The sequence below is a fragment of the Salvelinus alpinus genome, chromosome 2 (genome assembly GCF_045679555.1).
Source record: "Salvelinus alpinus chromosome 2, SLU_Salpinus.1, whole genome shotgun sequence".
Classification (NCBI taxonomy): Eukaryota; Metazoa; Chordata; class Actinopteri; order Salmoniformes; family Salmonidae; genus Salvelinus; species Salvelinus alpinus.
Genome location: NC_092087.1, coordinates 71,706,902 through 71,730,115, shown reverse-complemented (window position 1 = coordinate 71,730,115; position 23,214 = coordinate 71,706,902). Strand labels below are relative to the sequence as shown.

The 23,214-nt window shown below is 45.0% G+C and overlaps 2 protein-coding genes across 5 annotated transcripts in view; both read right to left on the bottom strand.

Annotated features, from left to right (window-relative positions):
* Nucleotides 1–1,497: 1,497 nt before the first annotated feature.
* On the bottom strand, nt 1,498–13,439 carry LOC139567658 (dual specificity mitogen-activated protein kinase kinase 7-like). Of its 2 annotated transcripts, XM_071389053.1 has the most exons (12): nt 13,235–13,439; nt 11,279–11,326; nt 7,128–7,275; nt 6,910–6,976; nt 6,590–6,703; nt 4,971–5,090; nt 4,767–4,874; nt 4,362–4,541; nt 4,055–4,135; nt 2,951–3,093; nt 2,746–2,791; nt 2,140–2,510 (listed from the first exon to the last, which is right to left on the bottom strand). In XM_071389053.1, exons 1-12 carry the CDS (start codon nt 13,356–13,358, stop codon nt 2,370–2,372), a joined length of 1,320 nt encoding a protein of 439 aa, XP_071245154.1. In that variant the 5' UTR covers nt 13,359–13,439; the 3' UTR covers nt 2,140–2,369. The 2 variants fall into 2 exon arrangements, with proteins under 2 accessions (XP_071245156.1, XP_071245154.1); XM_071389055.1 differs by lacking the exon at nt 11,279–11,326 and having other exon boundaries at nt 1,498–2,510; nt 13,235–13,438.
* Nucleotides 13,440–14,118: 679 nt separating this feature from the next.
* Nucleotides 14,119–23,214, bottom strand: part of LOC139567657 (serine/threonine-protein kinase N1-like) — a 51,077-nt gene continuing 41,981 nt past the window's right edge. For all 3 annotated transcript variants that reach the window (XM_071389050.1, XM_071389051.1, XM_071389052.1), the window contains exons 6-23: nt 22,003–22,148; nt 21,366–21,579; nt 20,754–20,954; nt 20,480–20,589; nt 19,943–20,086; nt 19,715–19,790; nt 19,097–19,226; nt 18,804–18,888; nt 18,570–18,649; nt 18,236–18,308; nt 18,037–18,128; nt 17,583–17,759; nt 17,439–17,501; nt 17,272–17,348; nt 16,959–17,101; nt 16,602–16,709; nt 16,276–16,356; nt 14,119–16,131 (exon numbers count right to left, since the gene is read on the bottom strand). In XM_071389050.1, the coding sequence (XP_071245151.1) occupies nt 15,928–16,131; nt 16,276–16,356; nt 16,602–16,709; nt 16,959–17,101; nt 17,272–17,348; nt 17,439–17,501; nt 17,583–17,759; nt 18,037–18,128; nt 18,236–18,308; nt 18,570–18,649; nt 18,804–18,888; nt 19,097–19,226; nt 19,715–19,790; nt 19,943–20,086; nt 20,480–20,589; nt 20,754–20,954; nt 21,366–21,579; nt 22,003–22,148 (2,204 nt within the window). In that variant the 3' untranslated portion in view covers nt 14,119–15,927. The remainder of the gene's footprint in view (nt 16,132–16,275; nt 16,357–16,601; nt 16,710–16,958; nt 17,102–17,271; nt 17,349–17,438; nt 17,502–17,582; nt 17,760–18,036; nt 18,129–18,235; nt 18,309–18,569; nt 18,650–18,803; nt 18,889–19,096; nt 19,227–19,714; nt 19,791–19,942; nt 20,087–20,479; nt 20,590–20,753; nt 20,955–21,365; nt 21,580–22,002; nt 22,149–23,214) is intronic.

Below are 23,214 nucleotides of genomic sequence, written 5' to 3'. Positions count from 1 at the left end.
TTTGTAGTGCGATATAATTGTGACTACAACATACTATTACATTGTTAGATACAGGTGAGATGTACATCATTTGTGTGGATTAGTTTTGTGACGTTAACCTATGCTACTCATCTATGGGTTTAGCTCTCGATCAGTGTTCCCTCACACCATTCCCCATCATCAGACTTGCTTTTCTGTATTTGGTAAATGTAAAGACATTGCATTACTTCACTTATTTGGTTTAAAAGATAAGTATTTGTCCTTTGGGGAACAATTATCGACAGCAGAGTCTAAAGCAAAAATTTAGCAGCAGTAGTAGCAATGTAATAAATAATTAAATATATTTTGAAAGATACAATAATGAATAGAACAGCAAACAATCAAAACACAAATCCTAATTCACTCTAAAAATCATAAATCGGTATATTGGTGCAACACCATTGAAAGATTTTACAATGTCCAGCTAGGTTCAACATCTGATCCATAGCCTGCCTATGGCTGAAATCAGGGCTCCAAGATCTCTCTCCTTTACATCTCTCCGTTATCAAAACACTCACTTCTCTGCTCAGTCACTCCTCCCTCACTAGCTCGAGACGGCCCTTAACTTTCTGTCTCGTACCCCTCTTGACCTTCTGTCTCACTTTCTTATCCTTTTCTTCCTCCGCTCCTTTTCACCTCATCCCTTCATCCCAAATACCTTTTTATCCAACTCTTTCCTCGTCTTGCTTCTCTCTAGCGCTTCTTCTGCACATATTCATAGTCGACGTTTCCGGTTCCCACTCTTCATTTCTCTGACATACCGTTGATCTCTCTCTCTTATCATGTCTGTGTCTAGCAGGGATTTGGCTTGGTGTGTGTTGGGGAAGTCTGATCCCAGATCTGTCAGTGCCATCTTGCAACCTCCTAATGCTGGGGGGGGGGGGTAGTCTTCTCTACCTGGCTTTGGCTCTGGCCCTGCAGGAGGGGAAGCAACAGTCAGGAGCAACGAGAGGGCCTTGTGTGACACCCTCAACTGGCAACTACCACCTTTGGTTTGACAAAACTGTGGAGCCTCTAAAAGATGGAACAGCAGAAAGAATGAAAGAAAGAAGAGGGTGAGTGGCTGAGTGCCATTGAGAAAGAGCAGAGAGGGGGGGTTGAAATGCTCCACAGCCAAAAATATGTTATTGTATTATTTTAAAGGGCAAGCTCCTCTCTCTTGCCTATTTCTTAACAAAAATAACTCACGCCTCCCCTCCAAACTGTTTTTTTTTGGTAACACCTCTATTCAACAATAAGCAACACGGCTTTAAACCTAATCTACCTGGCAGTACAGTTTCCCTGACTGAGTTTCACCACAGCAGCTGGGGTAAATGCAGTAAACCAAGTCCGATAAAAGGCAGACTTTTGTCCTCTCCCCTCATCCCTTTCTCCTCCTCTGTATCCCTCCACCTGTTATCCAGTTCCACTCAAAACCATCCTGAACTCGAAATAAATAAATACAAAACACCTTTTCTACAGCGCTACGCATAACCCTACTTTTTTTGTATTTTTTGCAGTTTTTCCCAATTCAAAGCTGCAAGAACATGTACTTGTTGATATTCTCTCTAAGCATTTGAATCAAAGTTAATGTTTCTGTCATCTACAGTATTTTCAAAACTATGGTTAAAAACCAGACTGAAACAAATACAGCGGGTCTAGTTGGTCTGTTAGAGCTACAGTGGGACAGCTATTTGCCATCCATAATAGTGAGCGTACACTTGTGTCTTAGTACACACACTCATACACAACCTGTTGAAGAGTAAGTATAGAAATAAAACACCCGGCTGAATATTGCACTGAACCTTCCACTTCTGAGCCTAGCCATCACTGCGAATGAAACTGGGCCTCTGGGCTTGCCGTAGGGACTTTTACATTGTCTTAACACTACATGATGTAGCAGAAATTAGCTCCAGTGTGTATCGACTACCCCGTAGCTATGACTATGGCCTGAGCTGGAGCTGAACAAGATTATACAGGCGCGTGAGATATGACTAGTGAGTAGTATTTCTGTATGTGTTTAACCACGTAAATGCATTTACGGTATCACTACAGTACGTCAGTATCTAATGGATGGAAAAGTGAGCATGCATTAGAGTAACTTACAGTATGTGCCGATGTGTTCACGATAATAACGTACATGTGCTGATATGACTTCTGATGACGCCTAACTACAGTGTGAAGCTCTACTCTCCCGCGTGTCTGTCTGTCCTGATCCAGACTCAATCAGTCAATCAACCAGACTCAATCAATCAATTCACCGAGCCAGTCTGTCTGTCTAGGGTTATAGGCCTACTCTGTCTCTCCGTCCCTCTCCGGGGTCTCCCGGCTGCAGGCTCCAGTGGCTCCGGGGCAGGGCCAGTAGCTGGGGGCTACCTGCTGAAGAGCGAATGGAGCTGGTGCTGGCTGTAACATTGGCTGCTGCGCGGCGACTCAGTGCGCTCCATCACCGCCTGGAACCAGCCCGCAACGTCCACCACCAGCACCTCATAGCGCCGAATGAAACTGTGCTCCTGGGGGAGGGGGGGAGACAGAGGGATAACAATGAGAGGGAGGGGAAGGGCAGAAGAGGAGATCTAGGGTTAGAACACTGCGTCCATTTGCTTTCTCTAATGTAGAGATTTTTTTATTCTACTAAACATTTAATTCAGACAACATTCTTCCCTTTGTCTCTTTCTTGTAATCCCTAATCATGGTTTAGAGTGGTGGTGGTTAATCAGTGTGTGAATAGCTGGAGGAGAGACTTACGAGCAGCTTGTGGTATTTTGGCCTTTTTCTGTGATCCTTTGTAAGGCTGTGGAAAGAGGCAGTCAATGACGTAAAAATTAACAGACAAAAAGCACTTGATATTACTTAGCAACTGTACTGTCAGTAGAGACTGGTTTTGAGAGCAGTAAGACTGCATAAATATATAATAAACTCTCAATGAGTCACACAGTGTGTTTTGTCTCACCAGTCTTTGACGAAGGACTGGAAGTCGAGGGAGAAGTCCATGCTGAGGGGGAGCGAGGGAGGGTCTTCCTGCAGCACTTTGGTCAGGACCTCAAAGTCGGTCTTGCAGTTCTTATAGGGGAACTGTCCTGTGGCCAGCTCCACCTGCAGGCCGAGGTGACACATTACAGCGTTAAGGCCAGTTTATACTTGGTCTAACGACATGTCCGTAGACAATTAGAATGCGACAAGTGTCGCTGGTCAAAACTACTTTAAAATGTATACTCCAGTGGAATGTCTGTAGACCATCGCTGTGACTGTCAGTTTTCTTGTTGCGACTGTCGCTATGTCCGTTGTTGTGGTTACCAGACTGCCACAGCAACCAGACCAAATCGTTCTGTGAGTTGATGTATGAGTCCTAAAATTCTCAGATACAATGACCAACTTATTTGGTCACACTGTGGCAGGAAGTTAATTTTCTGTAAGTATACCATTACCTTGTAAATAATGGTGTTGAGTTTATTTTCATTATTATAGGAATAAAAAGTGGCTAAAGTTAAGACGTTGTCAGCTATACTCTGGTCATTATTTGAACTGGCTAACGAACCAAAACATTGTTTCGAAAATTGCTTTTAGTTGCCTGGCTTGCTAGGTTGACATTAACTAAATTCACTTTTAAAACAGATGGGTTTACTGGCATTAAAATAGAGAAAGTATGTTATTTTGAGCACCAGATTGCTGACGTCGTTGTGTGTTTATACTTTTCCATGACAAGTTTGATGTCGGACGACAATAGAATGTTCATGATGTCGCTACGTAAATTGGACACCATACGTAAACCTAGACACCATTTCATGTTCCCTTGAAGATGTGAAAAGCTGGATGGGTGTAAACAACATGGCGGAAAGTCTAAGCCTACCAAAAGGCTTGATGGAGCAATTATCATATTGCTTACACCCATTTTGATCCTTTCAGATGGATGACGGGACATTGAGAAGTGTCAAAGCGTAGAAGGTAGGTAAAGCTCTCAACTTTTGGCCAGGGCCACATACGAAGGCACAGGACTGACCAAAAGAAGTGCACTACATAGGGAATAGGGTGTGATGCAGTACTGTGGGTGTTTTACCAGAGAGATGCCCAGGCTCCAGACGTCTGCTCTGATGTCATAGTCAGGCTTGCTGGGATCTGGGGGGTCTATTCTCTCAGGCTGGGAACACACAGAAACAGGCTTGGGTTAGGGGGAAACTGCATTTCTTGTACCAATACACAGGGAAATTAAAAACATTTACAGAGGACAGCAGAATTCAGCATTTTTATGTGCAACCCAGGTGGAAAAATAGTGGCGCATTAAAATTGCAGCCTTCACTTCGGTAGGTTAAACGTGGTAGAGTGTAATGGTAGTGTGTGTGTGTGTGTCCACCAAGGTGACTCACAGCCATGTAGGCAGCACAGCCGGCGCTGCGGGTCTTGGCCTTTGAGTCGACGAGTCGTCCACTGATGCCAAAGTCACACAGCTTGATCTGGCCCTTGTTGTCCAACAGAATGTTGGAGGGCTTCACGTCCCGGTGGATCACACCGTGCTTCTCCTTCAGGTACAGTAGAGCCGACACTATCTGTAGACACAAAGGGTAACACACTACTACATAGAAGAGAAATTGAACAAACTTTTTACGGGATGGGGTCAATTCCATTTGAACTAAATTCAGGAGAAACTGAACATAAAGAATCCTAATTGAAAATGAAGGGCAATTTCTTATTCAGAATTTGAGTTTCAGTTCAAAGCCTGAAAAGAGGGTATGACAGAGCAAGAAATAATAGATGAGAGATGAGAGACTCACTGCCACAGTCATCTTTCCCAGGATGCGTTCAGGGATGGGCCCCTGGATCCTCTTCTTGAGTTTCTCAGCACACGTCCCCATCAGCTCCATTGCGATGAACACATCCGTCTGAGGACCAATCACAGTCAGTCACACAACATTGGCAATTTAAACAGAACAGTGGTTTAAATGTGACATACTAAATTATCTGTGCGTGTGACTCACGTTGGTAACTATGGCGCCATAGCACTGGATGATGTAAGGGCAGTCGTGGCTCTTCAACACAACATCCAGATCCATCAGAATCCTCTTGTTCTCGTCCTTGTTTCCTGTCCGGCGCATTTGCTGGTGACACACACACAATAAATCGGTCATCAATATTGAACGTTGATATTTCAGTTGAGGGAGAACTTCAAGCAACTGGATGGCATCACTAATTTACAACGCCGCCCGCCCCGCACACCTGTCTAGCACTTAACGATTAGCCAATCACATACTGCCAGTTTCCCGGACACCGATTAAGACTAATCCTACACTAATAAGGAGATTTAAAGGGGATTATCCACTATAAGTGCTTCATGGTCCAATCTGTCTCTGGGTAACCATAGTAACCTACATCACTCCAGAATACCAGCTGTTTCCAGCATCGTACCTCCACAGCCCCATCCAAACCAAAACCACCCCCCCCCCCCCACATCCAAACCTATTCCCACCACCCCCTCATCCAAATAGTCACCAGCTGGTGAAAAGTGAAACTGTATATGATTGAAAGATAGAGGTAGGCCTATGTATTTTTACAGAACACACTGATTATAATGTTTATACCAGCCAGTTAAGGCTGAAAAAAACAATAGCATGCTACATATTAAATTGCATCGCTATAATAGATCATTTACAGGCTCCAGTGGTCTGCCATTATCCCTGTAGGCCATGTTGTTTGTGCTTGTAACCATGACTGTGTATACCAAGAATAAGCATTGTAAGCAACTCCCCATAGACTAGTAGTGACTGACTTCCTAATAGTTAAACAGTTAAGATAAATGGGGGGGGTTTAACAATGCTTAATTGTAGCGGTGGCGATACAGTATAATTACTATCACTGTGTGAGGATAAACAATGGAAGGCAAAGCCCAGAGAGAAACCGATAGAAAAAAGAATAGTGATACTGAACTGACAAACAGCCCAGAGCTGCCTCCAACAGTTATATCCTCTGGTCAAATCGGCTGCTATGGAATTATGTGTTCTGCCACAGTAGGAAAAACCAATGCTATGGCCTTAACCCAAATAGCGGCAATAGAACATCCACACAGCACTTGCATAACAGAATAGGCCTAACGTTTCGAGCTGCTGCCCTCTGGAAGGCGATTAAGGGTCCCACTGTTCAGCAAGAATAGGAGCAAGGCTAGTTTCATGCCACTAGGCTGTTGAACAGTGGGACATAGGACAGATGCAGACCCAATACAGTCGGACAGTAGGCTGCAGAGACTTTGAATGTGTGAAAATGTGTACCAACTTTCCAGTTTTCTGTACTGCATGCTATGTGTTGTGTTTGTATGCTGACACCACTAAATTAATGTCCATCTAAATGGACAATAATGTATAGTGTATCGTAAGTGTCAAACTGCAACAAGACAATGCACAAGACAAGGACAACAGAAACAGAGCGGAGGCCGGAAGGACAGACTTTTCATCCTCAAGAGATGAGGTGCTAATAATGAAAGTGAAGTGACCCCCTGCCAGACAATGTAACGTGCTTTCAGACTGCCTGTTTAAAATGCAATCCAGTACTATTATATATTGTCTTAAATGCCAACAAGCTGTGGTTGGAGGAGGACAAGGCTTACTTTGACGGCGATGACGTGGCCCGTCTTCTTGAAGCGCACTTTGAACACCTGACCGCACGTGCCGCTGCCGATCTCCCCCTCGCTGATCAGGTCACTGACCTCGGCTGGGTACCGCTGAGGAGGGGAACAGGTGACGAGTCACAACATGTCAATGACAAACATACATGGCATATGTAGCATGATGTACTACAGTACCCATAATGCTCTGTGTATGATATCCAGTTATAATGGTGCCCCCTTGTCAAAACAGCACATTATTTTAATGAGTAGAGAGAAATACAAAAAACAAAATAACTTCAGGCAATTATATAGTCCCTTACCTGGCCGTCAATCTTCAGGTAGCCTGTCTGTTTCATGATCTCCTGCAGCTTCTGGTCTATCTCCGCACTAAGGGGACACGGCACAGGCACACAAAAAGGTTAGGTGTGTCATTTGACGCATGCGTGTATATGGAAGTGTTATTATTATTTTTTTTTTACTTTCTGTATCCCTTTCCAGAACATGAATGCTCCGTGTGTGTATGCTCCGTTTCTCTTACTTCTCCAGGCTCTTCACCAGGCCGTACTGTGGCGTGGGCAGGTTGAGCATGTGTCGCGGGCGGCTGGGGTAGGAATGGTGCTGGGGTGAGCTCTCAGAGGACGAGGAGCGACTCCCCCCTCCGTCGTTGGCCAGGGGCAGCTGAAGAGCTGGGGGCAGGTGAGGAGGATCATAAATAAGGTAAAAGAAGAAGACTGTGGCTGTCCTTTATTAGCCTGGGGCCAGTCTGTTTTATGTCGTTGTCAGAAACAGACTGGCACCCAGACTAGTGTTACTGTAATCAATTCCACTCTTTCCTCATCGCTCTTAATGATAATTGAGCTTACAGCATTGACGAGGGCAGCGTTGTAGTGGAATCTATCTAGCTCTTTGACCAAACAGTGACACAGAGAGAGACCTAAGGATAAGAAGCCAAATAGCAGAATCCCAGTGCTCCAATGCTAACTCCCTGTCACTGACGGGCTAATCAAAACACACTGACAGTTACAGGTCTACAGTGCATTCAGAAAGTATTTATACCCCTTGACTTTTTACAGATTTTGTTACAGCCTTATTCTTAAAAATTCCTTAATCTACACACAATACCGCATAATGACAAAGCGAAAACAGGTTTAGACATTTTTACAAATTTATTACAAACAAATATCAGAAATACCTTATTTACATAAGTATTCAGACCCTTTGCTATGAGACTCGAAATTGAGCTCCTGTTTCCATTGATCATCCTTGAGATGTTTTCACAACTTGATCAGAGTCCACCTGTGGTAATTTCAATTGATTGGACATGATTTGGAAAGGCACACACCTGTCTATATAAAAGGTCCCACAGCAGACAGTGCATGTCAGAGCAAAAACCAAGCCATGAGGTCGAAGGACTTTTCTGTAGAGCTCCGAGACAGGATTGTGTCGAGGCACAGATCTGGGGAAGGGTACCAAAAAATGTCTGCATTATTGAAGGTCCCCAAAAACACAGTGGCCTCCATCATTCTTAAATTGAAGATGTTTGGAACCACCAAGACTCTTCCTAGAGCTGGCCGCCCGGCCAAACTGAGCAATCTGGCCTTGGTCAGGGAGGTGACCAAGAATCCGATGGTCACTCTGACAGAGCTCCTCTGTGGAGATGGGAGAACCTTCCAGAAAGACAACCATCTCTGCAGCACTCCACCTATCATGCCTTTATGGTAGAGTGGCCAGATGGAAGCCAATCCTCAGTAAAAGGCACATGACAGCCCGCTTGGAGTTTGTCAAAAGGCACCCAAAGGACTCTCAGACCATGAGAAACAAGATTCTCTGGTCTAATGAAACAGAGATTGGACTTTTTGGCCTAAATGCCAAGCGTCACGTCTGGAGGAAACCTGGCACCATCCATACGGTGAAGCATGGTGGTGGCAGCATCATTCTGTGGGGATGTTTTTCAGCGGCAGGCACTGGGAGATTAGTAAGGATCAAGGGAAAGATGAACGGAGCAAAGTGCAGAGAGATCCTTAACACACAGCCAAGACAACGCAGGAGTGGCTTCTGGACAAGTCTCAATGTCCTTGAGTGGCCCAGCCAGAGCCTGGATTTGAACCCGATCGAACATCTCTGGAGAGACCTGAAAATAGCTGTGCAGCAACGCTCCCCATCCAACCTGAAAGAGCTTTGACAGGATCTGCAGAGAAGAATGAAAGAAACTCCCCAAATACATGTGTACCAAGCTTTTGCGTCATATCCAAGAAGACTCGAGACTGTAATTGCTGCCAAAGGTGCTTCAACAAAGTCCTGAGTAAACTGTCTGAATACTTACGTGAAATGTGATATCAGCTATTTCTTTTTATTTAAAAAATTTGGAAAAACAGTTCTTGCTTTGTCATTACGGGGTATTGTGTCGATTGATGAAGAAAAACAAATGTCATAAATTTTTGAATAAGGCTAACGTAACAAAATGTGGGAAAAGTGAAGGGGTCTGAATACTTTCTGAAAGCACAGTATAGGTTGGCTTATAAAATTCAATGTCATTCTACTTCAAGGTCTCACCCATTGCCTCTCTGTTTGTACACATTTAGCGTGCATCCCAAATGGCCCTCTAGTGCACTATAGACCAAAGCCCTATGAGAGCCCTATGGGCCCTGGTCAAAAGTAGTGCACTATAAGGGGAAATGGTACCATTTGGGACTCCATGTTTCTATTCAGACTTCGAAAGGAGTGAATGAAAGCAGTCCATGCTCAATTTGACCTTGACGGACAGACAGAGCAGGCCAGTGTAAGTAGAACGATATCAGTTCAGTCTCCAACAGAGGTCAGCTGTGAATGTCTATAGATCACAATACAAACACTTCGACAAGACATTCCTAAAGTATTAGCAATAGCAAGACAACCCTTAGCCTGTATATTAGCAAAGCATAGGAAAACAACTTCAATTGAACTTGAAGGCTTGTTCAATCGATCCATTTTTACTTCATAATTTGACACAAAGGCAAAAAGTGTTATTGTTCAAGGAGACAACACTTCAAAGGGATATAGACAGGGTGAGCACTGAGCAGTGGAGACCAGCTACGAGAGTAGTGTTAGCTTTGACCCGCCATGCAACTACACAAACAGACCATGCGTTCAGACTGCTGCGCAGTCAGTATCTAGCTAGCAGCACCACCACCAAATGGAGTGGACCCTCTGCTGCAGAACATTGGAGCGCTCTCAGTGATCTCTGACCTCAGAGACCACCCTGAATAGGACATGGAGAGGACTCCAAAATCCCCCCTAACCCTCAGTTCAGACCGTTCAATGTATTTACTTCAGATGAAATCAATCCATTTATGTTTTATACACTGTGTGAAGAGCGCACCATTCCTAATCTGTGAATGGTGCCATTTGGCAAAGGGCACCTTTGGAGACTTTGGTTTGTTTGAGGTTTTCAAAGCAACGAGGTAGTGTTGAGCAGTTCTTTAAAACGCCTTTTCAAGAGAAATGCACCGCCAGGCAGTAGCTTTAATCCTTGGTTCAATCACCTGTAGCCAGGACCTGCTCACTGGAGAGAATTGGTTAGTGGGGGTTAGTAGTAGACTCAGGGTAATTCTTGGTTTGGCAAAGACCAGACAGTCCTCCACACAGCTAGATCCAGACAGACACACACATCAGCCACTTAGGCACCTCTGGCAATTGACAGTGCCACTGCAAGGGGGATGCCAGGAGACCAGGAGAGAATGCTTAGTTAGCACACAAAGAACATTATCTGACCCTGAGAAAGAAAGCATGGAAGAAACAGACCGACAGACACACAACAAGACAGACAGAAATTGACCTGTCAGACAGCCTGAACTGCAGAGCAAAGAGAATGCCAGCTTGGACACAGACATAGGCCCAGCCTGGATGGAAGACATGACAGACAGACTGAAGGACAAGTCTACAGACATGAAAAGAGGAAGAGGTGGTCAGATTTGGCCACAGCAGCACTCCTGCAGACCAACCGGTGGTGGGATGCTGGATTAGACTGTGTAATAAAAACCGTGCAGGAAGCCACATGCACCGTGTCTCTGCATCCAGCAAAACAGGGGTTAATAATATCCTCACACACGCAGACCCAGACATACACACTCACTGCCCTGCCACTGGCACTCACACGGAGAAGAAGGGATGGAAAGATGGAGGGAGAATGAGATTAGAGTGGAGGTGAGGTGAGAGTGAGAGTGGCGACCAACTGGGGATACAGTGCAAATGGCCATTTGAAAAGAAAAAAACGGGTCAGAATAGTCTTAGAATATTTTAGGTGTGCTGTACACAATTGAGGGCTAAATATCAATTTTACACAGCAATAGCCTTAGCCTATTACACATATTTTGTGTGAGGAGAATACATTGGCTGTGTGTTGTGTACTGCAATTAATTTAGGTCTACATTCAAAACTAAGGACAATGTATAAGCGCTGGTAAGGTATCATTCAGGCCAGTCATTCAGGTTTGGTGAAACCATCTAAAGAATATATGAAGTTACTAGCGTCTGTACGTTCTGTTCTGAGCTACTGAGTGTGAAATATTCCCTTGCTATTGAATAGGAGGAGTGGCATGGAGATGGGGAGAGAAAGGAGAGTAAAGGGGAGGGATAAAGAATGGATTGTGAGAAAGAGAGGGAAGGATGGAGGGTGCAGTGGCAGAGAGAGAGAGCGATGATTGAATGATACCTGCACGCTGGGAAGGAGCTGGAGCAGGACTGAGCTGGATCACGATGACTGGACAGAGAAGAGAAAATACACACGTGCACATTACTGCACTGTTCAGTGCCAGGTACTCACTCACACATTCTCTGTGGGTGTTAGACAGGGTCTCACCAATAAACTACCACACACATACCAATGAACTACAACCCCATACTAACACACAAAACAAAATGAAGGAAGGTTCAATCAATCAAGAGCACCTCAGATACACCAGTTGATATGCTGTGTGTGCTAAAAATAAAAACCACTAGCACCTCAAATGCTAGTCAAAGATAAGAGGGAGGCATTACCACACCGTCTTTGCTTTCCCATGCCTTTAGCTTTCCAATGAGGCTGGTTGTAAAGCAAACACCACTGGATCATTCATGTTGTCAGATTTGGTGGGGAAAATAAGTGAGAAGAAAACACATCAAATACCTTGATTGAAAAGTATAGAAATTGGGGTGGGTATAATTTGTGGAACGTTCCAACAGGAATCTGTTCCAATAACTTCGTAAATACCAAGGTTGCCAACAAACAACGCACACAAAGTTGTATAGCGACAGAATAAAATACATGGTAGGGTGTGGGCTACTTAATTATGTTTTTCACTCATGTTTATTCTGAAAAATGTCTGTACTCTGGTAGGCTATTGACAAACATTAAAAATAAGTTACATGGTGAGTTGATGCCTATTCGGCAGCTAGTTAGCTAGGTGGCTTGATCTTGTTACTTTGTATGCGTCGTTTGTTGGCAACCTTGTACTTCAAAGTTTTTGGAACAGATTCCTGTTGGAACGTTCCACAAATTATACCCACCCGAGAAATTGACCTCAGGACAACACCACCACTATCAGCATAGGGTTGAGTACCCATATCACCACATTACACTGAATGTGGCTGGCATTGAATGGTGTAAGATTAAATTCACCCATAAGCATTGGGCTGGAGCCTGTTTGAAATGTTTGACCTTCATATCGGCTGTAAGCTGATCCTAAATCGGGGCTATTGGGATAAATTCCACATGGTGCATTTTGGTGGCTTGGCTGGCAAAGTCTCTAACTAGTTATATGTTATATTATACCCACACATTCTGCCAGATGTGTTCGTCTACATTCTGACCAAAACATTATCTGCCAAAGATGTTCAAGACTGCCGAAATAAAGAAATATCCATCATGCCCAAAATATGAGAACAACATTCATGCAAAACAAATTACGGGCTTATCAGACATATAGAATTGGTTTATAAAATGGAAAAAACAAAAAGATAACAGCCATTGTTTAGTGTTGCAATATTCGTGCAATTTGTGACGTGACAAGAGCCACTTTCAGGGGTAGGTTGCTAGCTATCTTGAACGTTATAGCTGACAAGTTTGTTCACGCAACTAACTGGCAAGCTGCGTTAGCTCGAAAAGCTAACGCTAGCTTAACTGGCTACTAACATTGACTCGGTCAAAATCATACTGGAAGTTTCGCTAGAAATGTATATACACACAAGCCATGTCTGCTTAATGAACCATATTAGACCAGATATACATGTCAAATACTGAAAGACAGCTAATTGTTCCATGCCGAGAAATTAACAACAAATTGTCTGACGGATGGATGATAAGGCCTGCTAGAGCTAGCTGCTAGCCAGCAGTTGATAGGACCGAACCAAAACACAGTTCGGGATTTAAATTGCGTTGTTTCTGTTACAACATTGCACTGATATCAAATGCTGGCTTACATAGTTTCAAAAAGTTTGTGATATGTTTATATACATACACACGCATGACACCTCTGGGCAGGGCAACATCCCGAGCTGGGGTATTTGTTTATCCATTTAGCCTGTTAACTAACAGCAGCAGCATATCCCTATTACACCCCCTCTCTCTGCCTCTCCTTTCGCCTATTTTCCCTGTCCTCTCTCCGTTACCGACTCCCCCACGGATACTCACTTGGCCTCGGACGTGAACGTTGTGGACTCATGTCGATATTGAGGTCAATTCTTCTACGAGCATCTTTATTTTCTTGCTTTAGTTTCTCCTCGATTCTGGAGAGTCTCTGTTCCAGCGACGACATCTTGAAAAATCGAACACTATCAAAGATGATCTATTATATTTGAGTAGATAACCGAGTGACCACTTTAACGATGGAAATATATGCCCTCAATGATTGAAGGCAGGCGCGATCAGGTGGGACCATTCTAGCCAATGAGAGGGCATATACGAGTGTTAACATGCACAACTAAGTAGTTTTTCTCAAAGTTGCCAGAATGCCACGTTCATTCTCTTATATCAATATATGTGTAATAGCCTAAACATTACGAAACTTCTATTCGATCAAATAAGCCTAACGTAATTCAACTTCTGACACTCTCATATACCTCCGTACAGAAAAAGGGCTTATCTCACTCGGACAGATTTTAAGCGGAGTAAATCCTCTCGATTCGCCTCTTCCTCTCTGGCACCATCGAGCGTAACCAGCTAGCTCTAGACTCCCTCTCTTGTGGACTATACAGGCAGGGACGGCTGATGTCCCAATGCCCTCCCTGATTGAAATATTCTCAGGTCAGACATTTCCATAGGAAATTGGGTTGCTTGCATGTTTGAAGGTGGATGTTGTTGTTTGCATCTATTTTTTTGTTTCATACATTAATTTGAGAGGACATGAGTTGATACTTTCAGGATATTCTTCATGAGTTTACATGGTAAAGCTTGTCTAAAAATTACTTTTGTTTTATGACCATCTTACTTGTGAAGATACAGTATTGCATTAATAGCAGGGAGGTGACAGAGAATGGTCTGATGATGAGACGCCCAATCAAACACAGTAAACCATATACACATGTTTTTCCACCAGATTTTCTTTATAAATAACTCCTCATACTTTCACTTCCTTTTGTATAGTGTACACGAGATAAGTAGTCTGCAGCCAGACAAACATGATTCACAACACACCCCCATACACAGAGACAAGGGAGGTCAAGTATGTTTTCTATTGACTTCTGCAGATGAGCATGTATTGTAGTTGGAGGATGAAGCTGCCTCTAAGTTCTGATCTAAGGTCAGTTTTCTTTTCCTAAAGGATGCGGTTAGAACAAACTGATCCTAGATCCGTTCTTAATGGTCACTTCAACCTGGAGAAGCATTGAGCATGATTCATTGCTTCAATGTGTTTCCGCTTCATGCCACTGATTGAATTTGAGTGTCTTGAGCATTAAAGTCTCTCAGTGTGTCTGTGTGTACGTTTGTGTGAATATTTAAACGTTAGGAACGAGACATGCATCCTTCAGCCTTTCTTTTGTGTGTGTGTGTTCAAATATGACCAAATGGCACAGGTGTAGACTGCCACATGACACACCCATATATAAAGTTCACAGACTGGACCAATTAAAAGGCAACAGGATAAATTCAATAACGCTCTGTTGCTTTTCTCAACAACTTCATCATTATCAACCAAAAACAGAACCAAAAGCACTGTCACCGTCATTTTTTTGTTGCCATAATAACAACTAAAATCAGGACATTTTAAAGAATGTTAAAAGGGCAACAATTGCCCATTGTGAATGCACTAGTGATCTGGTTGGATCAGAATTGACCATTCCTCCAAGCAGTGGTTCTTTACCCCTTTTGAGACACAAGACTAGTATTGGGTAACTTGATGGGTGATTGTTCACAACATTGTAACAATGTAGAGTAATATATATGATTCTACACACTGTTGATTCACCTTCCTTCAAGCAACCATTGATAGGCAGATGGAGGTACTTCCTTTTCTCCTCTTAGCATTAATGTAAAACATTATCACCCTTATTGCATACCAAGGACCACAGTTGGTTACTAAGGACCACAAAATAACAAAATGAAATGCATTTCTATAGATCCCAGTAGAAATGTAAGGCATCATTTCAAGCCATGCACCCACCCCACCACACCCTCTCCCAAATATTATTTGTTTTTTGTCACAGTATGAAGGAACCAGGGTTGGGGTCCATTCCATTTCAATTCAGGAAATAAACTGCAATTCCAATTGACTTCCTGAAATGGATCCCAACCCTGAACGTTCCATGGAGATCCTCCTCTATCCTCAGAGCAGACTACAACACTGGCACAAAGGAGGATGGAACTGGAAGGCAAAGTTAAAGGGGTTGACTGTGTAGTAGAAGTTACACATGTTATGACAAGTTCTTGTAAGGACACAGCCATTGGAGTGTTCTAGATAGGGAGGAGGTGGCACAAGCTTAACGGGCATCACAGCTTCTTTTTTTCTTTCTTCTTTTCCTTTGGAAAACATAGTCATGTCTCATTGTAACATAACTTCATTTCCCATCAACCACTAGTCCTCTTGATGGGCCCCTTCTCACAGTTATGTGAGATGCTGCTGCAGTGTCCATTTTTTATTTTTTATTTTTTTTACACACAGCCACAGAGTGTACATAGCAACACAGCCACAGAGTCTTGGCCTGGGTCTGCATTAATCTCCTCTAGTTCATACCTCCCACACAGACAGACTACACTACAGACCGACCCTTCTCAGTTTCTCATATCACATTCACAGTGTGGTGGATGCAGCAGACCACCCTTGCAGACTGCCGTGACCCCATGACCCTCATATGATGATGTGATAAGAGGTCACGACCTCTCGACCCCTAGCAGAGGTCGGAGACGTAGTCGAAGTCGCAGAAGCCGTCCTGGTCCTTGCGGGAGAGCGTGCGGGGCTCGCGCGGCGGTGTCAGGGTGGGAGGCTCGGCGGTGAACTCCTCGTCGAAGTTGCTGACGTCCTCTCGGCCCTTGATGGAGGGAACGAAGGGAGGGGGCAGCTTCCTCTGTAGCAGGGCCTCCCAATCCAGACCCTGGAGGAGAGAGAGAGAAAAAAAGAGGGTCAACAAAAATCTAAATCATGGTGGAAAAATATGTTCCTGTAAAAAAAAAAAAAAAAGTGTGGGATGAAGAGAAATGGAAAAAGATGAATATGGTGTCATGGATTTCTGACTCACCCGGAAGAAAGGCTGTTTCTTTATCTCATCAGCATCTTTCTCACCAGAGCCTAGTCTTCTCTCTGGGTTCCTCCTCAACAGCTGTTCACACACACGAATATTGATAGCCATTATAGAAGTCAAATTACCAGCTGTTATACTAAACTTGCTAAGGAGAGAATTATGGGGGTTATTGGGAGAGAGTCTTATCAGAACTGCTGTTCCCAGGTAAACAAAATCATGAATTTAAGAGACAATAACTACAACATTACCATCATTAAATGGACAAATCTGTGAGGTGCCACAGACCATGGACCTATGGTGTGAGTGTGTGTGTGGCCACTTACCCTCCTCATGATGGCGATGGCCTCTGTGGAGAGGAATCGTGGGTAGCGGACCTCGTCATTCACGATGCTGTCAAACACCTCCTCCTCATCGTCACCAGGGAAGGGCGACTAGCAGAGAAATACACTCAGACAGTTGAGTGGGAAACCCATTTCTAAATACCTGACCTCACAATAATAGACACAAACCAAACCCAAGGGGATTTGTCGCATCACGGAAAAGATAGTACATTTCTGTTCACTGTATGTATACTGCCACCAAGTGACGTTCATTGAATAGGTCTACTCAAATAAAGAGTGAATAGATATTTTCTGTCCTTCCATAGCTATATTTTGTCCAACTCTTCAATGATGTCTCACCTCTCCCACCAGCATCTCATAGATGAGGACTCCGAGGCCCCACCAGTCTACTGCTCTGGTGTAAGAGGTGTCGGTCAGGACCTCAGGGGCCAGGAACTCTGGAGTACCGCAGAACGTACTGGTCCTGTCCCCATAGCCCATCCCTATAGAGGGGGAGATGTTATTACACAGTGTTACGCGTGCAGGCAGGACGAGACGCACGCAGGCAGACACACACAAAACTCGCACTCACATAAGTGTTCACACACACACTAGGTATCCAGACGTACGCGTCATAGAAGTGTAAAGATTCGACAAACTTCTGACCACTCACCTTCTTTACAGAGTCCAAAGTCGGCAATCTTTACATATCCGTCTGTATCCAGCAGTAAGTTGTCTAGTTTAAGGTCTCTGGAGGAGATAGAAAATGTTACAGACCGGTCAGGGACTTGGATGGAACGCTAAGAGAGTAGATGTGTGTCGAGTGTGTCGTTGACTCACCGGTACACAATCTTGTGGTCATGGAGAAACTGCAGCCCCAGAACCACACAGGCTGAATAGAATCTGTAGACAGAGACAGAAACATGTAAGACACCTCTTCAAAAAACAAAATGGAGTACACACACACACTCTGGGACTACGTACACAGCCCGTGGTTCAGTGAAGACATCAGCGTGGATGTGCATCATGAGGTCACCGCCAGCCGTGTACTCCATGACGAAGCACACATGTTCCGGGGTCTGGAAACACGCAAACAGGTTGACCAGGAAGGGGTGGTGGGAGACGTTCACCGTCTCAAAGATACGCTTCTCACACATCAGACTGGAGGCAGGGAGAGGAGGAAAACAACAACGGAGGTGGTGAAAATGAGATCTGTGCTTTCAGAGTTCAATTTCAAGCCCTGTGTGCTGACAAATTGTTGCAGTCATGTAAAAACAAGTCAAGTTTGTAAATGTATAAATTAAAGGTCCACACACACACACACACACACACACACACACACACACACACACACACACACACACACACACACACACACACACACACACACACACACACACACACACACACACACACACACACACACACACACACGTACCTCTCCACCTCGTCCCGTGCAACAATATCTCCTTTCTTCAGGGCTTTGATGGCGTATATACTTCCTGTCTTCTTATACTCTGACAGCAGCACCTAAGAGAGAGGACAGGTAAAACAGAAAGGGTTCAAGGGTCACATTTCAGACTAAATCAAAGTGTTTATTTGAACTTTAAGGCCAGAGGGAGGTTAAAAAAGCATACCTTTCCAAAGTGTCCCCGGCCCAGCACAGCGATCAGCCTGAAGTCCTGGAGGCACAGGGGTTTCTTATGTTTACTGTAGAGAGAGACACACATTACCACAATACATACTATCTACACAGTAAACACAGTGACTGGTCCAGCATGGCCAGAGGTGTGTACTGCATTCAACAGTTCATATGTTAACGGAGGTGCCTGGAAGGCACATGGTCACTTGTAGCCGCCAATATAACATTGTTCTGTGTGTGAAACCATTGTGTGTGTGTAGGTGTATGTAAATGACTATTAATGTGTCTGCATAGTGACCGCATCCGTGGGAACAAGTGTGGGTGCACACCTGCTCAGAGGGGGGGTTTGGGCAGGGCGATCAGGGTTGAGGTCTGGGGGAGAGAAGGGCTCAATCACTGGCAACCGCTCCTGAGAAAAAGATAGCAGAGGGAGAAGAAGGGGATAGAGAGATGGAGGGAAGAAGCAAAGCCAGGAGTGAGAGAGATAAAGTGTGCGAGGTTCCTCTCACGTTGTATTTTGATATTCTTTTATTGGGTTTCGCGTCTTTCTGTCCATCTCTCACCGGGGTGTTATTATCAGAGTCTCTCCTGTAATCATGCCTAACTGGAGAGTCACTGTCCAGACTTAGTTTCTCCACTGAGATCTCCCTGAAAACACATGCAAACACACACACACGCGTATACGCAAACACACACATACATACACAAAAGGGTCGTTAGCTACAGGGTTCATCGTGCACAGCATGCTACATGGAGTTCATTCAACAAGTAGAGGGATTAACTTGAGGAGTAGATACTTGGGTACAAGTTGCTTATGTGGGCCACACATCAAGTCGTGTGTTTGTGTGTGTATTACCCAGAGTTGAGGTTGTGTGCATTTGGGCTGTAGGTTCCGGTGTTGTTGACGGTGGGGATAGCGTTCCTCAGCAGTCGGACCCAGGTCCCAATGTCAACGTTCATCTGACGAGCTCTCAGGAAAGCCTTGCCTGCAAACACACACCGGAACAGTTCAAACACACACCGGAACAGTTCAAACACACACCGGAACAGTTCAAACACACACCGGAACAGTTCAAACACACACCGGAACAGTTCAAACACACACACACACACACACACACACACACACACACACACACACACACACACACACACACACACACACACACACACACACACACACACACACACACACACACACACACACACACACACACACACACACACACACACACACACACACACACAATAAATCCAGCTGGGCACAGCAGCAAACGCACCCATTTTTTAAAAGACACCATGCTGTTAAATCTGTTATGACCACAAGGGGGTGCTATGGTGAGGTCAACCCTTCCATTTTCATCATAATAAAAAATGCCATAGAAATACAATCTCATCCTAGTTCTGTGCGAAATACTGTAGTAAGATATCCACTGTACCAGTAGGTCCTGGATTTCTCCCTGCCCTCTCTCACCGTGCTGTTTGGAGAAGACCTTCTTCTGTCTCTGAAGGCGTGGGACTCTCTCAATCACCGGGTTGAAGAATATCACCTGAACAACAAAATCACACACATCACACCTGCACTCTATATAATGGATCTATCAACTCAATTACCAAACACGGTTTTGATACTTCTTTAACGACATCAAGTTCACAGCGTGTGTGTGTGTGTGTGTGTGTGTGTGTGCGTGTTGAAACCTACCTCAGCCAGAAGCAGACCCTGAGGCTCCAGCTCCAGCTGAACTCTGTGTTTCTGGTTGTCCAGGAAGTCCTCCAGCTTCAGGTACTTGAGAGCGCACAGCGAGCGGTAGTCCTTCCAGTACACCGCTATCTCCATCTCCCTGGACTGGAACACACACACGTAACAGGTTCCAACTAAGATACACACAGACACATGATACCTCTTCAGAGAGCTGACTCCGAAGTGTAGGAGTAAGAGTGTGTGAAGACTTGTTTCTTTTGTGTTTGTATGAGTGAGTACGTACGTGCGTGTGAGAGACAGAGAGGACATTTGTACTTGTGTAAGCATATTTGAATGCACAATATTGTCTGTCTGTCTGTGTGTGTGTGTGTGTGTGTGTGTGTGTGTGTGTGTGTGTGTGTGTGTGTGTGAGAGACAGAGAGGACAGTTGTACTTGTGTAAGCATATTTGAATGCACAATATTGTCTGTCTGTGTGTGTGTGTGTGTGTGTGTGTGTGTGTGTGTGTGTGTGTGTGTGTGTGTGTGTGACCTCTCACCCTCTCCAGCTCCACAGTGAAGGTCTGGTCCCAGGCCTGCTCCCCTACACTCTTCCAGGCTGTCTGACCCACCACTGAGTTATCCATCTTCAGCACCGCACTCACCTCCGCTACACACACACACATACATGTATTATACACACACACACACATTACACAAATACAACTGTACATAAACATCCATTTAACAGCACAATCCATATGGGTAATTCCATGGTAACGATATGGTTAATTTGACACACACACACACACACACTCCACCCTAGCCACTCACAGGAGAGTTCGTCAGTCTTGCTGGGAGTCTTGCCGCTGACGCTCCCGCTGCGTGCGTACAGGTTGCTCTTGCTGCTGCGGTTCATGAAGGAGCGTCCCTCCCCAGGGCTGTAGCAGGGCAGCATGACCGCCGTGCCCTTACTGCGCCCCGGGACCACCTCCAACACCCCCACACAGCCCAGCAGCTGCACCTGGAGAGTACCTGAAGACAAGGGGGCGAGGTCAGAGAAAGACAGTAAGCACATGGGTCATGTTCCCGAGACACCACCATCTAACCTAAAGCAAAAGCTTAATCACTTGATGTAAAGATGCTCCTATCAAAGTTTATTTGAAATAATCTAGATATTGTGCCCGCTTTGGCATTGTGAAGCTAACCGCTATGAAACCACTATCAATAGTTCACAATCAAGAACAATCCATAAGCCAGGGCATGATGCCAGTGAAACAGAACGAGTGTGAATGTATGTAAAATGTATGCACGCATGACTAAGTCACTTTGGATAAAAGAGTCTGCTAAATGGTATATTATATTAGTAGACTATTGAATGTGTTGGATACTATTGACAGTGTGTGCGGTCAATCCTATTGACACATTTAGACCAGTGTCTCTCACCAGTGAGCGGGGAGGGCTTGCTGAGGGTGCTGTACTGGTTGTGAAGGTAGGGGGCACTGTGGCGGGAGCTGAAGGCCGGGGAGGAGGCCAGGACTAGTTCCTCCTTGATGAGGCAGGCCTTGGGGTGGTCCTCAGGCAGGTCAGCCAGACGCCGGTCCAGAGAGTCCTTCAGGACGTCCAACCGCTGGGACGCCTCGCTCAGACGACACTGGGCCTGGAGGAGATGAGAGGGGGGAAGGGGGGTGAGATGCTCCAAAATAGACCAGGTGTGTGTGTACTGTATAGAAGTGTGGGTTTACAAATGACTGGGCCTGGAGGTAGAGAGATTCAGGGATTTGGAAGGATAGGGGCGAGACCCTAAAGACCAAACCAGGGTCGTGCGCGGTAGGCATGAAAAAGTTTAAATGAACTTCAAAAGAAGGTTTGTTTTCGGATTCTGTTTGGACACATTTTCATCCGTTTGTACCCAATGAACACAACCCTGGAGAATGGGGTTGTAAGTGTGTGTTCAGCCGTGAAGGTAATTATGTACAGTATGTATGGACTCATATGCATCCACGTAGAGTGAGTTTGCACGCAATGAGTTCTGTTTTGTGTGATCATGTCCTGTGTGTCTGCACATATATGTGGTGTGTACCTCTGACAGGGCCTTCTTATCCTGGACCTTGCTGGCCCCCAGTAGCCGGAGGACATTCTTCGCTCCATCTGCCACAGCGTGTTCTACTCTGTAGTGATGCCTGAGCTCCTCAATACGCAGCTCCACACCACACATGTCCTGGTTACCTGGGGGGGGGGGGGGGAAGAGAGAGAGAGAGAGAGAGAGAGAGAGAGAGAGAGAGAGAGAGAGAGAGAGAGAGAGAGAGAGAGAGAGAGAGAGAGAGAGAGAGAGAGAGAGAGAGAGAGAGAGAGAGAGAGAGAGAGAGAGAGACAGAAGAGAAAGGTGGCTGGGTATGTGGTTGAATTCCTTTATCTCCTAATAAGGTCTTCGGCTGGGTGCCGGAGACCCTTCTGACTGACCGTAAAGGGGGAGTGTGTGTGTGTGTGTGTGCGCTTGCGCACGCATTTATGTATATACAGAGGGAGTGTGTGTTTACCTTTATGCGAGTGTGTGATGGGGGTCTGTTTTTGCAAGTGTGTGTGTGGAAGTGGAAGTCATTGGCTAACCAACCACTAAAGCCACTTAGGGTGAAAATCCCATCCTCAACACCACATTCACCCTGCTACATTTTAACAATGATCCCTCGTCATACATGTCTACATTTTAAAGTTAAAGAAGTTGCTTCTAACCAGTGACGAGGAAAACACCTGTTAGACATATTCCATAGGGAAAACACTATCCTCACTAGCCAGAGTTCCGTTGGGTACAGATGAGTACACCAGAAAACGCCTGCCCATAGGAATACATTATCCTTAAAATCCCTCCAAATAGCTTTCAGTTCCCCTCTCCTCCTTACTGCTTTCCTTCCATCTACCTCTCCTGACCTCCATCAATCCCTCTCTTCTCCAAATGACCCCATTAGCTGTTTCCTGAGGATGGAGGGCCCATAAAGGCCCATTCATGTGCCCTGCTGCCACTGAGATTCATCGATCGCCTGCTAACTCATAATGCACGATGAGTGCTAGTGTGCATGTCTGTGTGTGTGAGTACGGGTATGTCTGTGTGTGTGAGTACGGGTATGTCTGTGTGTGTGTGAGTACGGGTGTGTGTATGTAACATGTACTTTGAGAGTCCGTGTTTGTGTGCAAAAGCGTTTGTATGCGTGTTCTCTCCAGGTTCTGCTGAGCCCACAGCTTTGAGAGGGCAAGAGACAGACACACACGGGATGTCAATGAGTCTCGCTGCCCTCCT

Coding starts and splice junctions, on each gene's coding strand:
- LOC139567658 (XM_071389053.1), bottom strand. CDS start 13,358: ATGTCGTCGCTGGAACAGAGACTCTCCAGAATCGAGGAGAAACTAAAG. Junction 6,977..7,127: donor CTGGTGAAGAGCCTGGAGAA/GTAAGAGAAACG, acceptor GTGTCCCCTTAG/TGCGGAGATAGACCAGAAGC. Junction 4,875..4,970: donor ATGGCGCCATAGTTACCAAC/GTGAGTCACACG, acceptor ATTGGTCCTCAG/ACGGATGTGTTCATCGCAAT.